General features: G+C 37.1%; 1 protein-coding gene across 2 annotated transcripts in view; it reads right to left on the bottom strand.

The window, feature by feature from the left end:
* The window catches only part of Tmem214 (Transmembrane protein 214), a 125,992-nt gene that overhangs the window by 8,514 nt on the left and 91,136 nt on the right, over window positions 1-26,342 (bottom strand). For both annotated transcript variants that reach the window (XM_081754783.1, XM_081754776.1), the window contains exons 9-10: window positions 5,779-5,899; window positions 1,686-1,782 (exon numbers count right to left, since the gene is read on the bottom strand). In XM_081754783.1, the coding sequence (XP_081610909.1) occupies window positions 1,686-1,782; window positions 5,779-5,899 (218 nt within the window). The remainder of the gene's footprint in view (window positions 1-1,685; window positions 1,783-5,778; window positions 5,900-26,342) is intronic.

Here is a 26,342-nt window from a genome sequence, read left to right on the forward strand (position 1 = left end):
ATGGACTCTTCTTAACGTAACAAATGACTAACACCCGAAACTCAATTTATTTTCAGTTCATCGACTTACGGAACACATTCTATATTAATAACTGATTTATATATATATATATATTTTTAACAAATTATGCTTTAATTCGTTATCATACATTAACACATTTTAACTCGCTGCTATAACATTAGGAAAATGACATATATATATATATATATATATATATATATATATATATATATATATATATATATATATATATATATATATTCATATATTTACTTGATACGAATAACATGATTAATTAAACCATCATTGGACAAATGTATTTCTCATGTATGACTTCACGATATGTCTGGACTTAAAACCATCGTCTTCTCATTATGAGCTTACTTTGAGCCTGGGTACACACAATACGAGATACCAGTCGAAACGAGACGACTTTGAACACAAACACAACTGATTACTTAGAAGTTCAGTTGGACCTCTTAATGTCTCTAAATAAGCCTGTGGAAGCACTGACGTACCGAGGGGCTGGGCAGTGCAGGATCGTTTCCTCAGAATCTGTAATCTTGAGTGAACAATTACTTAATGCTAAAATAATGAACTTTTGTGTGTAAGAAAATTTAATAAGGGAAAGGAAAGAAGTGTTAATATGATCGCGAAATCAAACAAAAAGTCCACTAGATAAAGAGAAAAAATGTGCAGAGTTCTGGAGGGTTTCCCAGATACACAACGGAAAAGAGTAGTATAATTTGCTGAAGTCATATTATAAACGAACTGTCGTCCATCAACCGTAGGGAGTATAAGTGTCTAGTTAAGGTTTTAACATCTCAATCATGAGATCTCACGTCCAGGTTTGTTTCAGACGTTTCCTCCACATAAAGTTAAATACATTATTTTGTTTTTAAGAACCAATCACTAACTGCTTATGTCTTCAACAGACAACACGTTTGCACGTTGCTTTTGTTACTTCTGATTCCGTGTTAAATTCTACTACTAGCAACAAAGATTCGAATATAAAACCTCTTTAGCTGTGACCTAATCAGAAAATCCCATCTTTCGTAACATTACTAACTGCATAAAGCCCATTAAACACAAAATGCTCTCACGGTAAACTTTTCTACATAATATATATTATTCTTAATATATTTTCTAAATTAAAAATTGCTCTCGTAATTATTCTTGTGCTTAAAAAAAAAAATGTATTTTTGGTAACTAAATTAGAATATCGCTATTTAAAATGCAAGCTACTATTTCCAATGTGGTAACTGAATTGAAATAAAAACGTTTCAAAAAACGCTTATTCTTAATTGTACAACGCCAATTATCAAGGTAAAAGCAATGTAAACTCCAAGGATGCTGCATATCATGGACAACAGAAGAAGCGTATCATAAAACAGCACTAAACACGACTGTGTAAGCATAACATTTACAAATAAGATATCGATAAATCGTGTTGATCAAGATTTACAAATACAAAAACAAAAACAAAATAAAAAGTGTAGAGTTGAAGGTTACTGGTGGTCGACTAAATTTTAATCTGCGAAAAAAATTATGCTTGAGTGCTTAGTCAATGAACACAAGAATAAAATAAACTAAGTTAATTTTGAAAAAAGTCGGATTAATGTTTTAGCTTAATCAAAAACATTTTAAAATTTTAGGTCTGTGTAAATTATACACAATGATTTTACCTGTAACTTTCTTGAGAGTAAGTTCTAATTCGTAGCCAAGCATGTTCACCATATTGTAAAGCTCCAACATCACGTAGAAAGCGACCCGAACTGCTGTCTGCAAAACAAAGATGATATATATTCAGAAATGAATTATCATCAATATTCTACTTGTCTCAACTTTTCCTTCAACTAACATCTGTAATTACATTTATCACTCAAATTTTCTTTCTTTGGTAAAATCTATATTTAAAACTAGCAGAGGCTAAATTGTGTTTAATAGAACCTACTTTAACAATATTGCCAACACACCATTAGAATTTTCCACCTGATTAAGCCTCAAACATTACGGAATTCACAGTAAAACCAATCATAATTCCGCTTACAACAAGTAATTACATTTGTCTCATTCCATTGTTACTGTCAATGGAATGGAATATTTAAGTTTTAACGTCCCATGTTCATGGTTCGAGGGTAAGAGAGATGGTGATGAAGAAGGGGAAATGAAATGGATGATAATGAAAGAAACAATCGAATACAAAAAGTAGGAGGAAAGAGGAGAATCCTGAGAAAACGCGCTCACACTGTTTATCCACCAAAAAAACTCAGTTGCCACGAACTAAGGACCTACGCACTAGAGGTGAGCGCTCTTCAATTGAGCGATCATGCCCCTTGTTGCCAAGCTTCATTAAATGTAACCATTTTAGAAGGGATGCAGAGGCTCCACGATATTGCTCATGTCTGGTGTGAGGGGTTTCCTAGTAATCAATTCCAACCCACGTTATCATTAAATCGACATCATTAAAATTATACGAGCAACAGCTTACTCATGTACATTAAAGCATAATCTCATAGTTTCCATTATGTAAGGTAACTAAAACAATCCCTTGCCATTCATGATCGTCAGAAAAATACAGGCATACAGCGCATAATACTCAACGTTAGGTCTCGAAGTAATCTCAATCAGTATCCACCACTCTTTGCCAATTCCTGCAGCTAAACTCGGGGGTCTTGGATGCAAAGAAGTCAGTGTGAGTACGTGCCACAGGTCTGCCTAAGTGTCGAAGGATTTCCTGCGGAGGTGCTTGTCCACAAAATGGAACAGGTGGTAAATCTAACGGAGGTAGGTCCAGCGAGTATGGTGAGTGACAAAGTCTTCCAGCTGAATGGTATCCCTACTCGTTCTTGTCACGAATGGTCTCGCATCATTGTCGTGGAGATACAGCACACACCTTTGCGATTAACTACTACTGGCTACTTCTACCACAATGCATGTTCTATCCGTTCCAACTGCTGCGAGTATGAGTCTGCACCGATGATGTGGCCTGACGATAGGAGCCTCTAATGTCCACCTGACACACATGGTCTTGAGGTGCGAGGCACAGGGTTACGTGGTGTCAACCAACGACTGGTAACTTTTGAGTGTCACACTACACCCACTTTTCGTCACTCGTGAGCGCTCGACTGAATATGGATCACTCGTTGTTCCTTGTTGGCTGTTGACGATGTATAGGGTATCCACTTACTTAACTTGTGCATCTTCCCTATGCAGTGCAGGTGAAGTCTGACTCTATGCAGTCGAGAAGCGGTCTTCAAGTTCACCGCACGTTTGACTGCTGTTTTCCTCTATGGCTGCCTTCAAGCACTCGTAATTCACATGAGATTATTTACTGCGGAATTTATCACAAAGTCTCAGACCTCTTGACCTGAAATTCTGGAACCAATGTGTGGCAGTACGTTCGTTCACGGCATTCTCTCCAAATGTCTCATGTATTCGACGACTTGATGCGGCTGCTGACAGCCTCACCGTAAAATCATACAACAAACAACCAAGAGCAAGCTGCTTCGACACCTATATTTCTCTTACTCACTGGACGAGCAGTAATTGCAGTGTATGCACAACGTGTCTGTATTAGCGCACGCCAAGTTACACTAACCCCCCTATCGTTTTGCAGCACATAAGTCGCTTCGTTTTCTCTCTATGGGCGCTTCATCAAATGATAGGTCAAAAGCGACAAAACTTTTTTGGTTACCTTTTCTATTGAATAGCTTGCAACAAGTACAATAGCTTCAAATGCACGATATGTTCGAATCTCTTACTATGATCTTAATTGTAAAGTAGAAAAGAAAATACTGGTAAAATTGTTTGCTGGTAACATGTTGAAGTCAGTAAAAAAAACATTACCTCAACAAATAGTTTAGTAAGTATACAAGCTTTAAATACACAAATGATTTGTCACTTTCACTGACAAAAGATAAATAAATAACAAATAAATAAAAATCCTGAGTTAAAGTTAATAATTATAATCATGCATCAAGTCAGTTCCTTTAATATTCAGATTTTATTCTATTAACAAGTCTTGTGGAAACACTTAACTTTTTTCTTCAGTCTTACTACGTAATATTCACAAGTAATATTTGCTGACCTCCCAAACAACCTTTGGCGCGTATGATGGGTTCGATTTGTGAAAGTACATATATCGAAATAATATTAATTAATGGCAATTTTACTGATAAACATTAAACTTCACTTCATAAATGATTGGAAAACTACTCTTTTCTTGTTTTCATCTCAAATTAACGATCCCACCAGAATATAATTTTGGATTATTTAATAGAACTACGACACAGTTGATATAATTGCACTTTTAAGTCCATTATGTTCTTCTCATTGTGTTCAGTACGAGAGACTTTCTATTTCAAGTGAGACCTCGCAAAATCTGTGAAACATACTTCAGTTCCACACTCTTACGAAGGGAACCTTACCTTTAATTTGAGGTGAGGTGATTTTGAGTTTAACGTCCCTTTCAGCAGCGAGGCTATACGAGACGTGTACCTACTGATTAACGTGGAATCCGAACCACGAGCTCCCACCGGGAACCGAACCCGGGTCTCCCACGCCAAAGGCGCGTACGCTAACCGTTTAGCCACAAAGGAGCACGAACCCTTTAATTTGAAGAAAGAAGTGAACGACTCCGCTGTGTTGCCAATTTGTCATTGAGTCGTTTCGTCTTGGCGAGCGAAGATCGTAGGCTACTTAGAATGCACAGCGGAGTCCGTGAAGTAATTCATTCTGGCAACCCTGTTCGCATTCAACTATTGGAGGATCTCGGCCATATTAAGTTGTCCCTTCTCTTTCGAGGGAAGTACGGGAACACACACATCGACCGCAGCGCCAGTACAAGAACAGTTCAAATAGAAAGGCTCTAAGAGAATAAAGCGCCAATAAAATGTCATATAAAATCCTTTGTCGATACTGTCTTATTAGACTAAATGACTAAGGAATCACAAGCAGTTATACAGGGTGTTTCAAAACAACACCGACAACGTTTGGGAGGTGAATCCTGACACCAAGATAAGACAAAAGGTATAGACCAACCTGCGTGCACAAATGCTTCCTTTCCAAGTTATAGGCTACTGAAAACATGAAAAAATGAACTTCAAAGGTCCATAGCTCCAAAACTATGGGATCTACCGTAATCGGGTCAAGACTTCACTTAGGAACTAATATGTGCGCTATCCAAAAATACATGTTTTATAATCCTGTGGTACTTCTGTACCAATTTTTATAGAGGCAGTTTGGCTACAGGCATATTCTGAAGTATTCACCAACTACCTCTCTAAAAACTGATGTGGAAGTACTACAGGTTTCTGAAACTTAGATATTTGGTTAGGGCACATACTAGTTCCTAAATGAAGTCTCGACCTGACTACGGTAGGTCCCATAGTTTTGGAGCTATGGACCTTTGAAGTTCGTTTTTTCAAGTTTTCGGCACCCTATAACTCAGAAAGGAAGCATTTGTGCACCCAGGTTGGTCTATACTTTTTGTCTTATCTTGGTGTCAGGATTCACTTTCCAAACGTTGTTGCTGTTGCTTTAAACACCCTGTATAATAACAAAATATAACAGAAAAATATAACAAAATGCCTCAGAAAAATTCAGTCACATAACCAAACATCAGACTTAGAAGTAAAACACGTTTATTCATAGGTTTAACTTTACCAGATGCGGTACCGTCACGTATATTGAGTGTATTAGTTTCAAAGCATGCAATGTAAAATTTCCATGTTGTTAGAAATATTACATCTAGTACATGTTAATACATAATCTCACCTGCAAAACTGCCATGTTTTTTAATATCATATGTTAAGAGAGCACATATGCATAGAAAAAGCACAAAGCTCCCAAATTTCCACGGGAAAGTTGTTGAAACAGACATCTTCTTCAAGAGATCCTAAAGCAAAAGAAGACAAAAACTTGAAGAACTTCATAAATGGAATGTCTCATTATGGAGAAACTACAGATTTCGAAAGGTATTAAAGTGCAACATTGTTATGGAAATAAATGATACATTGTGACTTTGTACAATAACAGAAAAATATACAGACTGAAATTATAGAATTCTCAGTAACATTCTATGGACACGAAGACAGATAAATTCGTACTAGACACAGGGAAGTTTCTACCACGATTTTAAGAAACTAGATAATAAGGCCAGAACTTAATTTTCCGTCTAATGCTTCTCAATAAAATCACTATAGATATTTTATCATCACTGGCAGGTCACTATTGCATTCGCTTCCTACTTTAACTCCTCCTCTCGATATCTTTGTATGTTTAATATCCGCGGCAGGGATTCCTGGTAGGAACTCTTATAGTTTGGATTCCACATGAACCTCTATGTCTATGTGTCATATAGCTTCGGGACAGAAAACGGACGTTAAACTAACCAACGCGTTCAACTTCTTTTTTGCTCCACTATACATTCTACCACATTCTTCAGAGCACAAATTCTCTTCAAAGTTAACCAATTCCTTTCTGTTCTTTAATTTCTCATACCGCCCTCTCCCCTACTTAAGGCTTCATCACTGATTTTCTGTTTACCCAAGTATAATTTTTATATTCTTTTTGGCACCCGATTTTTAATAGTTTTTAGTCGTTTCATCATCACATTTTCATAATGTTCGTGTTCCAGCTCCGAAACATCTTTTATACTTTATTCAGAAACCCAACAACACTAAAGGAGTAGGTATACAATAAAATCGTACACTGTCCTATGCTTTCATCTCTACTACAAACTGATGTATCAACAGGGCTCAGAGTGGTCTGGTCTCTTGTAAATAGTTGAAAAGTGACCAAAAAGCAGGGTTGGCAAAAACCATGGTTTTTATTGAAAAAAACAAAAAGCGTTTTTTTTTGTTTAAACCAATTTTTTTTTTTTTTTTTTTTTTTTTTTTGTTTAAATAATTTGCTCTATGTATTCATATCATATATGGACAGAAATAAGTTTGTTTCGCCTTGGTGTTATTATCCAACAACCGGGTTATACTGGAAGGGTCACATAGGCTTAATTCAGAATCGGAAACAAACCGCTTCTCGGCTTACATCCGAGAGAAATTGTCCTCCATTTGGACTCGACACCGGGACTAATTGGACACAAATGCGATACGTCTGCCGACTCACTCACGAAGGACTCTGATAAAAATACGTTGTACTGATCTTGATATACTTGTTAATATAATTGTCAAGAGTCATTTCAGAAGGACAAAAAGATAAACAGTTGCACAAGTGAAACCATTATACAGAATTATATATGGACAATTTCAAAATACTGTAGAGTACAGAAGAACTAATTTAGTTCAAGTTAGTACACTACGACTTTTATTAGTCCAAGTTAAAGAAATACAACGACTTAATTTGCATATCAGTAAGAAAAGTGAATAAAGATACGAATTATCCGAGTCCACATTGGCTCTGACCCATTTATACATAAATAGATACCAAAGATACTTCTGATTTCAATAAATCTCTCTCGTGGGATTTGTATGACCCTCCCCACCCAAAAAAAAAGTACGGCATTTCGATGTATTTATCAATAGTAAACATTATTAAAACGAAACAATATTTAGAATTTTTCTTTGATTGCAGTTGCACAACAATAACAACAAACCACAAAAAAATCACAAAAGAAACATTCATAAACTTATTAAAAAACAAAAGTTGCTTTTGTAGTATAAACTCTGAGTAATGACTGGGGAATTTAGATCTGATGTAATACGAATAATATAAGGGCGTGAAACGTGATAACACACAAATGTGTGTTTATCAAGATTTTACGAACACTCACACTTTTACGAACATTTTTCGTGTTTAGGTTTAATCCAGTTGGTTTATTTGAAGGAAAAAAAAAAAAAAAAAAAAAAAAACAGCTGGTTTAAACCAGCCAACCCTGTTTGTACATATATTTGAAACTCATTGTATTATGATTATTATCTTCCATAATCGAAATAACAGAATAGAAACGGGATTTTACTTTTCACTTTAAATTATTTGGGAATTTGATTTAAATCAATCCACCCTGGTATAAACGAATGCGTCAATAGAACTTTATATGACCATATAGTCACTCAGTATAGTTTTTCTGTTTGGTTTCAATAACCAACTGTCATCAGCCATTGTCAAATATTCTTATTACTATTACTGCAACCGCCTAAACATATTTCTATCAGCGGCTGCAATCAGAGCCATTTGGAAACTTTAGGTGGTGTCACCTTAACATTTGACTTCTGAAAGAGTTATCTCCAAATCACAAATTCGGTCTACAATATCCAATCATTTATTTTGTATTATACAACAGACTGGTATGTTTTCAAGGAATTTACCAATATCATCATACTATAAATTGTCTGAGCGAGTACAGAATAATTCCAAAACGTTCTAGATTCCTATACAGCAATGTTTTTCAATATAAAAAGCGTAACGTAAGCAAATAGAGAGTACGCTACAGAAGACGATTAAAAATAATTATTCGGATTACACGCACTGAAGCCAAGGCTGTACTAGACCGTACCTTTCCGAACCAAAGCCATATAAAATCTTAACATTCAAGGGAATTCGAGATTTACGAACAGCTCATCACATGGGACATAAATAAATGTAACGAGCCAATTGTCCCGTTACAACTTTTTTTTTCTGTCTTTATTTTAATACATCAATTTATTGATATTTTGGTTATATGTATTGTGTGTTCTACTTTTCTACCTGTATTCAATTATTAATCGCATTTTGTGTTCTATGCCCGCTTGACGTAAGATTCTACCTGTACAGAACAAGATGACTGTCGCTATAAAGATCAGTAATGCCCTGTACACCACAAATTTATGCAGTTATTTTTCTTGTTTAACATGGAAAATATATTACGACATATAAAATACTTTGTTGATGGAAGAGTAAATACCTAACGTTTTAACTACCGCAGAAATTAGTTCAAAGTAAGTCCAAAATTAATAATTTCAAACAAAAAGTGTATCAATGATTCTAATTATTATTATTTTTTTTTTTAAAAAGAAAATATATATGACGTCGAGTGTAGTTTCTGTAATCGTGAATTTAGTTAAATGATGCGAAGCTAATGGCATGTTCTTCCGATGGTTTGGATTATTTGAAAACGCTGTTTCACCCAAAAAAAAAAAAAAAAAATCATTCGTTATACCATAGTATAAGTCTTTAGCTCAAAAATATCATTTATATATTATATGCGAAACCTAACTCACCAAATATTATCCACATTCATATGATTGATGTAAACGTAGCCGCTTCTGCCATGTCGTACGAGAGATATGACTAATGATATTTCATAAACAAGTAAACTGGTATGTAATTATAAAATACGAGAATGAATGAATAAATACACAATGTTGTGAATAATGAAATACGACAATTATTAATTAGTATAACAGATGGTCATTAAGTTTCAAAGAAACAATGTACGACACGGGACTAAACTTTTATCATTGTTCTGCCGGCTTAGTACTTTGCTTAATATTCAATAATACGTCAATGTTACACCTACTACTTTCTGGATAATAATAAATAAACAATTATTTATTTATTTTGTTACGGGTTCCTGATATTGCATATATGCTTAAATAACAAAATATCGATTGCTGTGTACGGTTTCGAAAAGTTGCCTCTAAAATTCAGGTGTCTTATACTTGAAATTAATATAAAAATATCCAGTGTTTGATTTAAAATTCCCGCCAGTCTTAAAAATGGCCATATATTCGATGCAGCGAGAAACCTATCTATATCTGGCAACATTGGATTCAACTAACAGCGGCAGTACACCCATGCAACGAACATGAGTTGCGGGAATTCGTAAGCTTGGTAACACTGTCTCCCTCCCGCCCAAGGGCGCCCATCAGGCGCTCGCCCCCTAGAGGAAATTGTACTTCGGAATATCGAAAACCCAATAGAATTTTTAGAATAGTTACATCAAAATTTGAAACTATATTTGAAATGTAGGTTATACTTGCCCCCTCCCCCCCGCAATAAAAATGGTAAAAAGGTTAAGGTATTATTTTAAAAATTGCTTAAAAATCAAAGTGCGTCTTACAGTCCGTAAAATACGGTACATTCACATTGGTATTCTTCATTGTGGACCCGATCCTGTTTCTGGTTCCACGTCTTTAATCATTTTCTATTTACAACTATATAATTTATACAACGAACTCCAAAGACTAGAAGACAGAGCCAGAGGAGCGTTGTTAGCTACTTTATTTCAAATCAGATCGCAAGCCTATGATGTATATTACATATATTAATCATATGGATAGAAGAAGAGAGAATCGAAGACTTAAGACGTTCTCGTATTTAGGAAGTCTAATATCCTCGGATGGACGGAAGAAGTGATAAAGTCCAAGTTCCAGAATAACACAGGCTAAACAAACATTCAATAAGAAAAGAGGACTGCTAACATCAAGAAATGTGTCGTTGGAGGTTCGAAAACGATTCATTAAGACTGCTATGGAGCGTGGCGCTTTACGGATCAAAGACCTGGACATTGAGAAAAGCTGAAATATCCAAACTGGAAGCATTTGAAATGTGGAATGAAGTACTAAAGGAAGCTAATGAAGGACGACAAATTATGAAAATAATAGGAAAATGAAGAAACAGCATGCATGGCCATCTTATTCGGCACTCCGGTTAGATCACCATGTTGACAGAGGGAAAGCCAGAAGGTAAATATGGAAGAGAAAGACCAAGGATAGAATATCTAGATGCAGTTACGAAGAAAAGACCGTATCGAAGTATAAAACAGCTCTCCCAAGGCAGAAAGGTTTTAAAATTTCCATGTTGCCCACCAACCGTACGGTTGAGAGAAAGATATATATACACAGAGGGAGGGGAAAACAGTAGGTTAGTAGCAAAGCACACACTAATGCAAGGGAATTCCTGGTTCGGTCCCCTCCACTGTGGCGAACAACTTCGTGTTTGTGGATTTTCTTGAGGTTTTCCAATGTCCTCCCATATTATCATTCCAGCAATTAATTTATGTTCATTAACTTTCAGTTCAACCGTCCCCTTTGACCCAAATCGTGAGAGTGGGCCGTAATATAAATTTCATTTCATACATACACTACGGTATTACTTGTCACTCTTGTCGCCAAGTGAACTTAGTGGTGGACAAACGCCGTAGGCGTGAGTCTTCTGAAGGTTCTCCAGTTTACTCCATTCCTATCATCATTACAATTTTCCTTAGCCGCGGCGCATAATCGTGGAATGTTAAACTAATAATAATAATGACTGTTATCTTATTTTACAAATGCTCTGTACATTATATTTTTTATTTATTTTGTATGTGGCTAAATAAGGTTAATTGTTGAAAGAACACATTCCTATCTGATACTGCTACTCTACATGATTGAGGTCTTTTTTCTACTTACGAAATATCGAATATTTTCGTGATGCAATTCGCTTTCAAACCATTCTGCATTTTCATCCCCTTTCTTTGGTTTGCTGTTTGTACAGAATGGCATTTTAGATGGTTTCGACTTTTTCTTCAGAATGGATGAAAACATCATTTTTCAGAATACCAGTAAGGCACTTTACATGATCTGTGAAGAAAATTATTTTGCACACAATATTAATTGGCTTGTTCACAACTGTACTTGATCTTGCTACAAAATAAGGCAGCAACGACTTTTCCCCTACAATGGGAACATATTTGCGTATCTTTATTTCAAGCAGAATACATACGCACAAAGCACTACGTTATCAAACTTTCAGCAGAACTGTCACATCTTTCATCTGTAATCATTTTCTAGCCGCCCATATAATGTAATGGGTTGATTTTAAAGTTGGCCGTCCGTTTCTTGCGAAATTTTGAAAATGTGAAAGGAAGAAATGCATAATTTGCTCGTTTGTGTGCTTGATAATATGTAAGGGGAGCGAAAGCTGAGTTTCTTAATTTTATAAGTGGTTATAAACATTCAACTATTTGCCAAGCGAAGGGAACTACTTGGCGCAAGGTTATCGCATGGTTGGATTGTGGGAAAGTAACGAGCATTTGTATTGTGAACATGGCTGTAGGTGTACGGAGACGTTACCCTGGATGTGAGTTAGCAGTAATACAGTTTGTGAAACAATACGGTGATAATGAGGCAAGACTTTTGAAACTGTGTGAAAGTCATGGATTAATACATCTAATAACAAATTGCGTACATAACCACCATTGCTGACGCATGCTCTCTACGAACGCATCCCCTCGCTAACGGTCGGATCCTCCTGCTGCACTTGTGCCTTGACTTGGTAAGGGAGCATTCATGCTTCTCAGTGGATACCTAGCACACACTGCTTTTTTTTTTTTTTTTTTTTTTTGACATAGCTATTTCCAGAAGCAATATTTACACGCAAAACAGTGAAATCCTCTTCGCTCTTTATCAAAAACTAGCGGACGATTAACCTCTCCCCCGCATCCCCGCACCGCAAGGTAACGGAACGAATCAGAAAATCAGTAAACTTTAAATAAAATTGATAATTTTTAGATTTTCTTAGTTTTTATTACGCTTTTGGTCGAAAACCACGCGGACGAGCATCTTCGCAATAAATGCCAATGCAATATCAACTTAAAATAGTATTAATTTGCCTGTGGTAAGAACAGCTTGTTGATTTAAGTTTAATTTGTCTTTTCCACGTCTACGTTCCAGAATCCGAGGCTTAACACATTCACTATCCTGCGACCACGGTGGCTCAGTGATAGAGAGCTCACCTCTGGTAAAAGAGGGTCCTTGGCTCGATTCCAGTCCACGTGATTTTGCGGTGGAAGATATCGTTTTTCTCTGGATTCTCTCGCTTCCTCCCACATTATCATTCCGCCAATTATTTCATAATCATCGGTTCCTTTAGCCTCAAAGAGAATTAACCGTGCGACGTAAAACTGAAAATTCGCGCGGTTTTCGTCCGCTTTACAAAATTATTTAAATTACTTTTCTTGCATTAAATAATACCCTAATGCAGTGTTATTTTCTTGGCGCTTGCCCACGTAACAGCGCACAGATTGATAATATGGCTGCAAACTGATATACCATATAAACGCTTATTCGAAGAAAAATACGTATCAAATTGTACTAAGGGTCACTACAAGCAAAAACTGCATCTACTCCCGTTCAGGGCAGGCAGAAAGCGACGGTGGTTATGTGCATTTTTTTTTTTTTTTAAGAAAGTAGTCATTACTCAGTATTACAACTTATCTAACATCCTTTTTCCTGTTCCGTATTTGCTTTGCGTTAATACCAGAGAAATTAATCTATGAACACGCTTCCAGAAGTTACTGTTATGTCTTCGTAACATTTATTACATCTGAGAGGTCATTTAGAAACTGCCAAAGAATTATGGAGTTTTGACAGGGATAACACTGTTATAATCCTGGCACTTGGTGTGTAATTCTTCAATCATGGTTGTATGTTGTATCTTAATATGCTTCTCGCAGTGCTTAAATGTGTATGAAATAGACAGTGGAAAATATAAGGAAGTGGTATGGTTCAGCAGTTTCAGTACAATTCATAGTAAGCATATCTCCATCATTAAAAATAATAATTAAAAAAAGTAACAGTGAACGCGAAGAAAGCAATCAGAAGTACGGATACGCTGAACATAATTTTCCTGGGGTGAGAATATGCCATACTCCCGCATATCCCTCCAACCTCAAGTACTGACATACAAAAGATATGTAGAAGTGGGTACTAATTGCAAGACGAGGAAGGTTTCGATGACTGAACAGCATGGTAGTCGTATAGGATGGGGAATCGGTGCATAGAATATGATATTTCCGCATTGAGTTTTACAGAATTTTATAAGAATAATGAAGAGAATTTATTATATTTTCATGAGAACCTGTTCCAGTCACTGTCCTGGTCTAACTAGTCTTACCAGGTAACCTAACCGAACCTAAACTAACCAAACCTAAGTTAAAGTAACATAACCTAGTCTATCCCAACAATTTTTAATGTTTTAACTGCATTTTTGTAGGTTAGAAACTGGAGGGGCAACTCTAAACTTAAGCCCGGAATCCGATTAAGTCAGTGCAAAATTCAAAATATACCGTCTATAGTACGGTGCTTGGAGTTCTGGACTATATTGTGCATCTTCTCTGACCCTCAAGTGAGGAAATAAAAATAAGATACATTTGGTGAAAAAGAAGGCTCCTTGTCACGACAATGAGTTCAATTCTTCAGCTGAGGAAAAAAAATCAACGTTATATCCCCAAGTGCCTCTTTTAAACGTACGAAGTGGTTCAAGGTATTTCAAACACACAATAACTCTCGGAACTGGTGGTTTGAATCTCATCCCTCCTCCCCAAATTGTTTCTTTAAGTTTCGATAAGCACTGCTGGGCCAGAGAAAGAAACCTAAACCCGATAGCCAAACGTAATTTATTCAGAAGTAAATATTGTCATGTTTAAAAAGCTGGTTGTGCTTAACGGAATAAATGCCGTTTCTTTAGCTGCCTTGTAGCAACTTGGTCCCCTTCAGCTCCTCCGTGCGCGCGATTGCAAATTACGTAGCCTATATCAACTCCGTACTTTTCTGAGTCGTTTTATACTATGGCTGATATATAGTTTCTCCCCCGATCTTGCCCATGTAACATCTCTAATGTTACTTACTTCACAAAATATAGCTGAGCGAGCGAAGGGTTTAGAAGCCCCGCAGGGCTCGTTCGTTCTCTACCTTTATCACAATTTAGGCAAAAACAAGGTACTCGGTTCTAAAGCCATGAAACGAAGTCAAGGAGATAATAAATGCCATCCAGATACTTCTAACCAATTTGGTCCTCGTACTTCGTACCTACGGCAGAACTCCCACCATGATTATACTTAAGTCTGCACGATTCAGATAATAAAAAGAGCGGGAATAAAACCGTGCACCAAGAATCCACACATTTATAAAAGATGCATATATATATATTTCAGCGTAGCGAAACAATGTAGTGCAGAGCACATATAATGCGTGGATGTTGGTTATGATAATAATTAGTAGCATAAAGCAAAAAGTTGACGTAAATATACACACACAAAAATTACCTATAGTGGAGCCTACCTAATGTTAAAATAGAGAAGCAACAATGCAGGCAGGCGTTTATATCTAACAGTACAAATAACTTAATACCTTGAAACTTAGTCACAGTATTTTACTTCTGACCGACAGCACTCAAAACAACGTCAATTTGGTTTTAATTGTTAATTGTCAGTGGATCACTATAACAACAAAATTACATTATTTGTTGCTGGCTTGTGTGAAGATGCAGTTGTCATATTATCAACAATATCCGAGATTACATTAATTCTCACTATTTAAATGTCACATTGTGATGCATCACATATATATTTCACCTTTATTTTGCACAAGGTCACTTATTTTCATTGGATAATTGTTACTTTTTAACGCTAATTGTCCACATTCATAACAAAGGCACCAAGCACTGCAGCAAATTGCGGGAGGCTTGCGCGTGCGCAGTAGCGTTGCAGGAGATGGCTTCTGCTCTCCCGTAGTCTGTCAAGAGGCATCAGGGTTGCCACCTCGACACTCGAGATGATGTCAAACACGAGCCTGGATCAATTATGCCAATTATTCAAATTCTTTCCGTACTAAGGTTAAAGACCCGCTCCCGCTTATCTCCATTATTTTGACGTGTTCTAACTGTATTAATGTACTGAAGAACTAACATGACTGTCACGAATGATAATGAAATAAATTTGGTGAATAGCGATTCAATTGCAGTTTAAACGTACTTAAATGTGCCTTAAATTTTTATTTGTACCTTTGTAGTTTATACTCTTATTAAATACCAAGATCATGAGGAAACGAATCTCTACATACAATAGGATCCGAAAAATTTCATTCCGATTTCTTTCATCCCATAGTCGAACACGGGACTGAAACAATATAAAGAGGCATTCTCTTCTTAAACAATATAGTGTACCCATATAAGGCTTTATATTGTGAAGATTATATTAGTAAAAGGAATTGTATTCTATTAGAAAACTTCAATTTTAGAATTTAATGCACATATTATTAAATACTGAACTCTCTTGTGGTTACATGGCTATACGTCTAGTCTTTGGTGCCGGAGACCCGGGTTCAATTCCCAGAGGAAGCTCATATGGATCGGATCCCTTGTTAAGCTGCATATCCATGTTTCATATAGCCTCGCTGCTGAACTAGTCTAATTTAATATTAGAGCAGCTAAACATTAAAATATAATCATTTACCAAGGTGATGATGTGAACTTGGCCCATTAAATCCCTTTTGTTTCACTTGCTTCTTCCAGGCATATTTTCGGGGTCCCGCTCCCCCCCCCCCCGGGGTTTCCCAACCGACTCCTCGGAACTATGATAAATTAACATTAGAGATGGACTAAGTAAGATGGGTCATTCCATATCAACACACAAATTTATACTCACCCTTTTAGATTTTGATGATTTTTACATCACATGAAGATGATATAACAAGACGGAAAAAATATGAAATTTCAACATTCTAGGTTGATTAGTTCTCGAAAGTTTACGCTACAAAACTTTTATTTTTGGTCAAACACTTGCATATATTAGCTTTTTTAATTTGAAATATATATTGGCTTTTAACTAATGTACCGAACTAAAACTTACGTCATTGCAAACCCATTGTTTTAAGCTTTATATCATATATAAATGGGGTGTACTAAAAGAATTTTCGAAAAAATCTTAGTACACCTCCATTGATTTATATATCTAAAACAAGCTCTAACAATGGCTTTGCAATGACGTAAGTCTTAGTTTGGTACGTTAGTTAGCAGCCGATATATATATATATATATATATATATATATATATATATATATATATATATATATATATATATATATATATATATATATATATATATCAAATTTAAAAAGCTAATATATGTAATTGTTTGACCAAAATTGGAAATTTCGAACTTGTCAACCTAGAAGGTTGAAATTTGGTATTTTTCGATCTCGCTATGATATTTTCATGAGACGTAAAAGTCATCAAAATCTGTTTTTGTGTTGATTTCAAATGGAATGACCCGTATGGCTTTCGATGTGAACTCAAAGTACACTGAGCTTTTGAAGACTAAACATTATTTTTGTCTTTGTTTTGTTTCAGCATAATTTCTTATTTGCACACAAAACAGTACGATTTTGTAGAACTATTTTTGATAGGTCGCAATTACCCTTTGAATATTGGTTCATCTTCCCACGTTACTTCAAACTTCTACGTATAAACAGCTGGTTTCTTACTCGACTCCTCGCCCACTTTTTCTTTACTCAAGTGTTTCAGCTTGTGATCATTTCTTCTATGAAAACAGCACACTCGCGATTCACTACGAATACAAAATATGCCGTTTCAAAGAAAATTTTGCAGGGAAATGTTTCAATTTTCTCTAAACATCTTCCTTCAGCAAAAGTCGGTTCTCTGTTTTGCGAAGGGGAAGAAGGACGGACTTATATTTTATGAAGGGATAACATTATAAACAATATATACAATACATGCCGATTCTGACAAAGCGCTGAAACATTTCTTTTAGCGGTATCCTGACGCTCTCCTCCGTCCAGGGGCGGATCCAGGATGTACTTCTGGGGTGGCGGTAGGTTGTAATACTGCTACTTAGAGCTACTTGTAAGAAATCTCGGATGGGTTTTATTTATAGATAAAATAAAGTTTCCTCTTCTGGGGGGGTCGATTGCCTCGATAGGCCCCCCTGGATCCGCCCCTGCCTTCGCCCTATAGTCTCAAGTCGTAAACTGAGAAGGAACAGAGACATCCAAGATAACCGCGTACTCAGGTTTCAATTAACAATAACAAAATTAATGGCTTAGTAAGTAATCTTTTGTAGAGCCATGCTTTACTTCATTTCTTTTTTCTTTCTTGGAAACACTTCTGTGAACGCAACAACACAACACACGGGGAATACGGAATGGTTTTATTACTCCAACCATCGCTATCATCCAAAAGGGTTCGTTGCTGACGATGGTTCAACCCTCAAAATTGTATTTCTTCTCTTGTTCTAGATTTAGACATAATGCTAAATATTGAGTACGTATTATGCCAGATTTAGCACCCAGATGCTGGATATGGTTACACTGAAAGGCACGCAAGCCAGAAGCAGACGATCGATCCGTGGATGACAGCGAAATGATATCCTCAGTTGCCACATCGGCACATCTGCAGCTCGCTACGGAAACAGCTGATTATAATTGTCAGATTGCGTGTATCGATTCCATTCCTTTTAAAAGCTATTCGGCCTGACTTCTACTTCATCATCACAGGTATTCTGCCATTATTAATTAGTATGTCACTTGCCGCCACTGAGAAGCTTCCATGGTCCGCGGTCTTCCGCTAACCCAGGTGTTCTCAACCTGTGGTACGCGAGCCGCTGATGATGAAAGAATGAAATCTTTAGTTTTACGTCCCACGATTATGCCGGTTAGGCTAAAGGAGACGGTGATGATGAGTGATGAATGAAATGGTGGAATGAAGAAAGTGGGGGGAAACGGGAGAATCCCGAGGAAACCCACGCACACGGTGTTTGTCCACCACAAAGTTCACTTGGCGGGGGCTGGGTTCGAACCCGGGACCCCAGCACCAGAGGTGAACGCTCTAGCACTGAGCCACCGCGGCTCCTGCTGCTGCTGATGGTACTTACAACTTATGGTAGTATTGATTAATAATATACTTTGCTGGTACGCCGATCAGAAAGGTTGAGAAACCGTGAGCTAACCTCGTCGTCTTCACGTACGATTTTAAATGCCTTCATCAATTGTAGCCTTCTTCGTTCCTTCCCTCTCTTTCCTACCGTCACATTTTGTATCATGTCCCTCATGATACAGTTCCTCCTTAGCCAATGTCAAAATCAGTTTCTCTCTAACACCTAAAACTGTACTTTTCACCCCCACCATTTCTAACACCCTCTCATTCGTTTTCCGCTCGATTCAGCTAATTTTATCCACTTTTCTCTACAACCACATTTCGAAGGTTTCCGGTTGTTTTTCATCATTTTTGCGCAATGCCCATGTTTATGCCCCATACAGTACAATACTCCACACGAAATTTTATGAGTCTTTTCTCGTTTTTTTTTTTTTTATTATTATTATTGAAGAACCTACAAAAACAGACATTTCTTCCTCCTAAAGATTTCTTTCGCCATTCCTATCCTTGTTTTTATTTCACGTTCACATTTCACACCATTACTAATAATACCAGCCAGGTATTGAAAATTAGTCACTTCTATTTTCTCCTCTATTATATTTGATATTGACCCCTTCGCTCCAATTACAATGGCTTTTGTCTTTCTAACATTTATTTTCATCCCATATTCTTCAGTTCTTCCTCAAGTTTTCTAACATCTTATTGATTTTCTTTTCAGATTCCGCCATAAGTCCCATATCACCTACAAAGTAGCTTTATAGTCCGTCCGTCCGTAATAATGAGCTCAATATTATCTTCATCGTCGTCGAAACCGTAAGAGGAAGGAGCCGAATTTTTACAGATCTCTCTTAAGCAAGAGGTACAAAACCTTGGAGCACTGCATGTCTGTCTTTTTACAACGGCATGTTTGGTCACAGTCCCTTCTTGCTGTTATATTGCAGTTACAAGATACCAGTTCCAGAAGTTCTCCTGAAGTTGGGGGAAGCGTTGAAGGCACTGGGTTCAATCTACCTTCTTTCATGAACCATCCCCACTCAGTAGGGTCCAGATTGTTTCCTAGCCACTGCTAGCCTTAAAGATAAACCCGAAGTGAAAGCTAAATTTGGAAGAAAGAGTTTTGGTTACTTCCTTATTGTACCGGATGTATCGCAGGTCATCCAGAGAATTAATTTATTATCCTCCAAAAAGACGTTTCTCCGATTTCAATTACCTTTTGATGATCAAGTTGAGGAATACTGAACTATGAAATCAAAAAACGCAGTTCATCATTTTGCTTTATTAACTTGAAATCTGTGGAGTTAACCTTGGATTTAACCTTTCTGTATACTGCGGATATAGTGTCACATCCAGTGATTGCATGCAGGAAGAGAAGAACGTCCTTCATCAGCCCCAGAGCTTCTCTGTTTTGGTTATGTCGCAGCATTTTTCATCGCAGTTAGTTCATTGGGATAGTAAAAAGAACATTGATGTTCCTGGGATACCTCGTGCAATTAGAATAGTAAGCAGATCTAAGCTAGTACCTATTACTGCAACTGATCTGACACTGGTCTCACTTGCATTGATTGAAAGTTGAGCAGATTAGTGTATCTGCGTCTCCATCCGTTTCCATAACAATTATTCCTTCAGACTGGAAACAGCCCATCATCATTTTAACTAGTCTTGATTTGTTCTTGGTAATTTGCAAAAAAGAAGAAAAAAAAAACTTGTTTAGTAGTTGCCACCATGTTTTCGTCAAATTCAATACTCGCAAACATTTTTGACATCATCCTTCTTTGCCTCTTCACATTTTCAGTTGATAAAGCGCAGGTTATATCCATAACCTTTTTTCTCTCCAAGGAACCTCCTGCAATAGAGGATAGTAGTTTTTCACCAACTTCTTTTGCAATTACACAATTCGTTTCATCATCAGGAACCGATCAGCTATATTTATCAATAAGTGCTTAAGACAATTGTCGTTGAAAGGATTGTAAAGCAGTAGCCGTCAGATCGGAGTCATCTCATGACTGTCTGGATGCACGAAATTCAATATGTTGTTCTGAGGATGCAAAACGTTTTTCACAAAAGTCTTCCAAAACTTCTGAAACTTTCATGTTTCATGTTTCCATAAGGCATGAGGAAACCCCTCTTGACAAAGTAGAATCAGCCATTCCTCGACCTTGTGTTACTCCCCCGGTTACTTTCATGGATTTCATAAGACACTCTTCTATTATCATATCCGCCATCATCATCAATATTCCACTCATACTTTGTCTTTTCTTCAAATAGTAAAATAACCTTCAGTAAATTTTCTGAATTCAGCGTTGCCCATTTTTCCATTCGAGTCTTCCATTTGCTGTACATACAAATGGGCACATTTAGAATAAAAATGTGGCCTGCTGCGTGAAGTTATCATTGATTTAATACAATACAAATGTAATTTTCAGTCCCCAACTCGATTTAGTTGAATGTAGAGAATAATAAGTTTGATCTCTTCTACATACTGTAACCACAAGCTGGCAGTTCTCGAGAAGTTTCCATTTTCTGCGGTCCTTTCTACAATGTCGATTACCTAGGTCAGCGTTTCCCAACCGGTGTGCCGCGAGGAGATCGAAACAAAATTATTAATTCTATAGCTACCAAATTGCAAGACATAGAAAAAAATGTATATTTTTGTATTTCACATTACTATGAATTTCTACCATGGAAAAAATACTGTAATTGTAATATATTATTCTACATCTATTACTGTGTAGTAGACAGTATTTCGGCTCGTACACATTTCCACGGTTAGCTGCTATGTTACGCTTCAATTGAGAGTCACACTAACACCGAGAAATGGAAGCACTTGTACGGTACGCGTCAAGTGAACGTTCGTAAAACACTCATTCCCATGTGAATGACAGAACAACACTTTGTTCAACAGCTGTGTTTTGACTTCCACGCATCGCAAGCTGTGTGATTGCAATAATATGCACCGGTTTTGGTTAAAACAGCAAAGTTAAAAATAAAAGACATTTGTTTGTTCGTTCGTTATTTAATGATCTTCGTTCTTAGTGAAAGGTTGGATACAGTTTTCGAAAAAGAAAGCGTATTTTTAGAAATCTGAGTCCTATATTTCATTGCAATTGTTTTCTATTTTAAAATTAGAATAAAAAATAAGCATAATGAATTAGCATAGGGGAAAACCAGTGATCGAGCTTTCATCTCTGTGAGATGATGATCAGTAATAACAGAAAAAAAATTACCATGGTCTTTTATATTTGCAAATAATAATAATAATAATAATAATAATAATAATAATAATAATAATAATAATAATAATAATAATAATAATAATAATAATAATAATATCTATGTGTGTGCCGCGAGAATTCAAGTTACACCCGTAGTGTGCCGCAAGTTGAAAAAGGTTGGGAAAAGCTGACCTAGGTAGTTGTTTGATGCTGATGTTCTCTTGAAGATCTTCAATAGTCTTTGTATTTGTAGCCAGAAGTTCATGAATAGTGTCTCGAATAATATTTTTGGTTTCTTCATTCAACTCTTTTAGACAATGTCGAAGAAATATCACATACAGAATAATGAATGTCAGAAAAAAGAGCTCTTAGGGCTTTAGAATAAGCGTGACCGTTCATCATTTTCCCAACAGTATTATTCGAATTAAAAAAAAAAAAAAACTCGACATTAGGTACTAAATAGTGCCTAAGTAAGACATTAGGAAGTGGAACCCACCAAGCCGAACAACAATATCTGACAGATCAGTCCCTGGTTCTGCTGCGGTAACGATTTACATGGCTTTTCAAAACAATGGCTCATCATAAGTCACTATGAGTATCTTTTGTCCTAGCTTTATACATTCTTCTGCTGCATAGGTGTTGAATAGATTGTATTCCTACTTAACCCAGTTAAATGTTTCCCCGAGATACAACAACCAGATTCCTCGAAGTCTGGAGTAAAGTAGGGCAGTTACTTTAATGGCATCACAATCAAGTCATAAATTGATTAAATTCATTAAATTCAGTATGTTAATCTATTTTGATAAGGTGACTTGTAAAAAAATATAAAAGCACGTGCACTATAATTATTAAAATACGTTACACTTTGTCGAACAAACTTAAATTCACTTCAGTGTAAATTAATAATTCTGCACTGTTTACAAGTCATGTTCTTCTTATGGGAAATTAAGAAAATACATTTTTGCTTGTAGTTCAGTCACAGTTTGTTCAAACTTGGTGCAGTTTTCACTGGAATATACACGAAACTTTCATAGATGATATTAACACATTGCAGATACCACAGAAAGTTTGAAAATTACCTAAAATTCTACTTATCGCAGAGCGTTTCTTAAATAGGCCTAACTACAAAACAGCCTGTTTTACTAAAATAGATAGCACGATGTAAACAGTGACGGAACTGTAAATTGATTGGGGGAGGGATTGCGATATTTTTAGAATTTAATTTATGTTGGTTAGGAAGCCACTTCAATCAGAATTAACGTATAGAAAGGCAACGTAGAAACATTCATAGTTATCTCCTACCTAACTGTACACAAAAAATTCAACTTTGAGATCACAATGACCACTTCATCAAATATGTCAGCCAATTTTCAGCGGAGTCCCACGTTTTTTAAACATTCGTCCGAAAAGAAAAATACAAAGAACCTTCGAATCACTTCTTACGATTTGCCAATTGTTTTAAAGTTATGAGGCTAAACAGATTGACATTAAATTGTAAACCAGAAAAATTTCAATTTTTCACATTAAATATCAATCTATACTAGGCCTACAGCTCATTTACAATTCTTCTATTGGGTAAGTCTACATTTAAATCATAACAGGCATCCTTGCAGAGTACACAAGCTTATAGACAATCACAAAATTATGTTTTTTGACTGAGATATGAATGAAAACCTCACTAGGACAAGTAGAGCTTGGCGGCCATTTTTGATCCGCCATTTTGGATGGAAGCGGACATGGAAAATTAGGAGACTTCAGGATTCACTAGGAGCTAACCCTGCAAATTTCAGCTAATTATGAATTTGTTTCACATTCACCCTATTTTTGGTCTAAATTTACTGGGCTATGCATTCTTAGCCGTTTTGTGTACGCATTAACCTACTACTTCTCTGCAGCCTGCTGTATGCAGTGTTTGTTACTAATTGCACTATCCTCGTTTTAGTATTTTTCTTCGAATATTTCAACGAAAAAAATAACTTACTTCCTAGTTTCCTAACTTTTCAGCATTCAACATCTTGTTGCATACTTTTCTTCTGCCTACATTTTTCAGTTGAATGTCCACTTTGGCCAGCACAAGATTATGACGACAATGTCAGCCGCTTAGAGTGTCTTGACGTTCTTCAACCTGTCCTGAATCATAACATAGCCTATCTAATATCTTTGGCCGTCTATTGAGTATTACCAGGTATATCTTCTCTTGTGCTGATTAAACCAAGTGTTCCCAATTAGTGCATTGTCTGCAGAAACTGAAATTGACCAGACCCTCTTCATATTCGTTTCTTTCCCTAAACTCATATATTTGCCTACGACACTATTTTCCTGTTTTTCTCCCACAACTGCATTCAAATCTCCCACTACCATTGCGCATGCACCCCTTTCTCCATGTCAATAATTTCTTCTATTTTCTCATAATTTTCCTCCACTTATGGAAAGTCGTCAGTGCGTATGTCTGTAACATCACTAGATCCTTGGTTTTTCTTTAAGTCTTAACATCATAATTCTATCAACAACAAATTCTACTTCCACTGCCTTCTCTTTTAAGCGCTTACCAAGAATTATTTCTACACTAGTATGACCGCCCTTTTCATTATCTGCGAAAAAAATTCTACACGTGTCCAAAATTTAAGCATAATGCAAGAAGTTGTATGTACATCCTGGGAAGGGCATTGCGAGCACAGGAATTGTGGTGGATGACGTGTATTGCTTGCGATGAGCATTGAACTGACTGTGACAAACGTCCGCCTATTTCTCTATAGGAAGCAAGCGAACACTAGTGCTTGGATTCGAGATAAGCGCATTCCGTGTGCGCAGGAGTGGAGTATTGTAGTGAGCAGAGGGTATGGCTGAGCTAAATGTGGCAATAGATTAATGAAATATGGCACAAAGACGACATTTGGATGCGTTTACCAAAGGCCGGATCAACGGGCGCATGGAAAAAGGTGACACACAGACAGCAGTAGCACGAGTCATAAATGTGCCACAAAGTGTCGTGTCTAGGTTGTGGAAACAGTTTATCGACACCCGAGACATCAGCCGTAGGGTCGGCGAATTACGTCTACTAGTGACAATCGACACCCGAGACATCAGCCGTAGGGTCGGCGAATTACGTCTACTAGTGACAACTCCACAACAGGACCGATACTTATCCGTAACTGCGCGTCGGAACCGGACCATGCCTGCAAGATAACTATCAGCGGAGCTTGCAGTCGCCTCAGGGATGAAAGACTGTGTACTGGAGACTGAGAGCCAGTGGTCTATATGCCCGACGACCAGCAACATGCGTTCCACTGTATCAGGCACACAAAAGGGCCCGTTGGCAGTGGTCTCGAGAACATCACCAGCGGACCCCCAACGAATGGGTCCGCGTACTCTTCACTTCCCACAGCGATTCCCATCGCACTCTGATCTGGCGTGAACAGGGAATTTGCTTATGTCCCAAGAACATTGTGGAAAGGAATCGGTATGGTAGTAGTGATGTACAGGTCTGACCAGGCATTATGGTGAATGGTTGTACTGACCTGCACATCTTCGATGTTGAGTCCATCGACGAGGTTCTGCATGCCCATGTGCGGCTTTCAGAGGCGCAGTTGGCCCACACTTTCTGCTTATGGATGACAATGCCCATCCCCATAGAGTCAAACTGGTGGAAGAATACCTAGAGACGGAACATATCCGACGTATCGAGTGGCCAGCGCGATCTACTAACCTAAACCCGACTGAACATGGTTGGGATGCATTAGGAAGACATGTTGGAACCTGTTAGCTGCCACCCAGGACACACCCGGAGCTCTGTGCTGCCCTTCGTAAGGAGTGAAATCAGCTACCCCAAGAGCTCTTCAACAATGGATTGGATGGCAGCACTGATACGAACCTGCACTTCTTGCAGGTTTTGAGGCAATGGGGATACATAGACACAATCCTTTACGTAACCCCATAAAGAGAGGTCACAGACCGTTAAGTCAGCTGACTCCACCGGCCACTTGTAGAAAACATTATCATCATTTCCGGTACGCCAAATCCATCTTCCTGGAAGCCGCTCATTCAGATGTTCCCGAACATGTAAATGTCAGTGAGCAGGTGCTCCATCTAGGAAAATAAAGTCATTGCCTTCTTCCAATTGTGGAAATAGCCAATTGGTAAGCATGTCGAGATAAGTTGGAACTGTGACAGTGGTCTCTCGAAAGAAAAATTGGCCATGGACTTGACGTTTTTAATAACAACACAAGAAAGGAAATAAATTTACGTTAGCACATTACGGTATAACAGTACAGAAACGTAAAAGCTTCCCAAGTGACCTCCAACAGAAACAGCAACTGCCTGCTAAATATCCAACAATGAACCTACATCGAATAATCACGAAGTAAACCTGAGTGAATTTACTTTTTCTGTGTTTAATCCCGTCCATTATTCATATTGCTGTCCATATTGACAACATAAAAATATTTGGGTTTTTCTTTCAAATGTGATCAATTTCATTT

The sequence above is a fragment of the Thermobia domestica genome, chromosome 1, assembly GCF_964235325.1.
Source record: "Thermobia domestica chromosome 1, izTheDome1.hap1.1, whole genome shotgun sequence".
In the NCBI taxonomy this organism is placed as follows: domain Eukaryota; kingdom Metazoa; phylum Arthropoda; class Insecta; order Zygentoma; family Lepismatidae; genus Thermobia; species Thermobia domestica.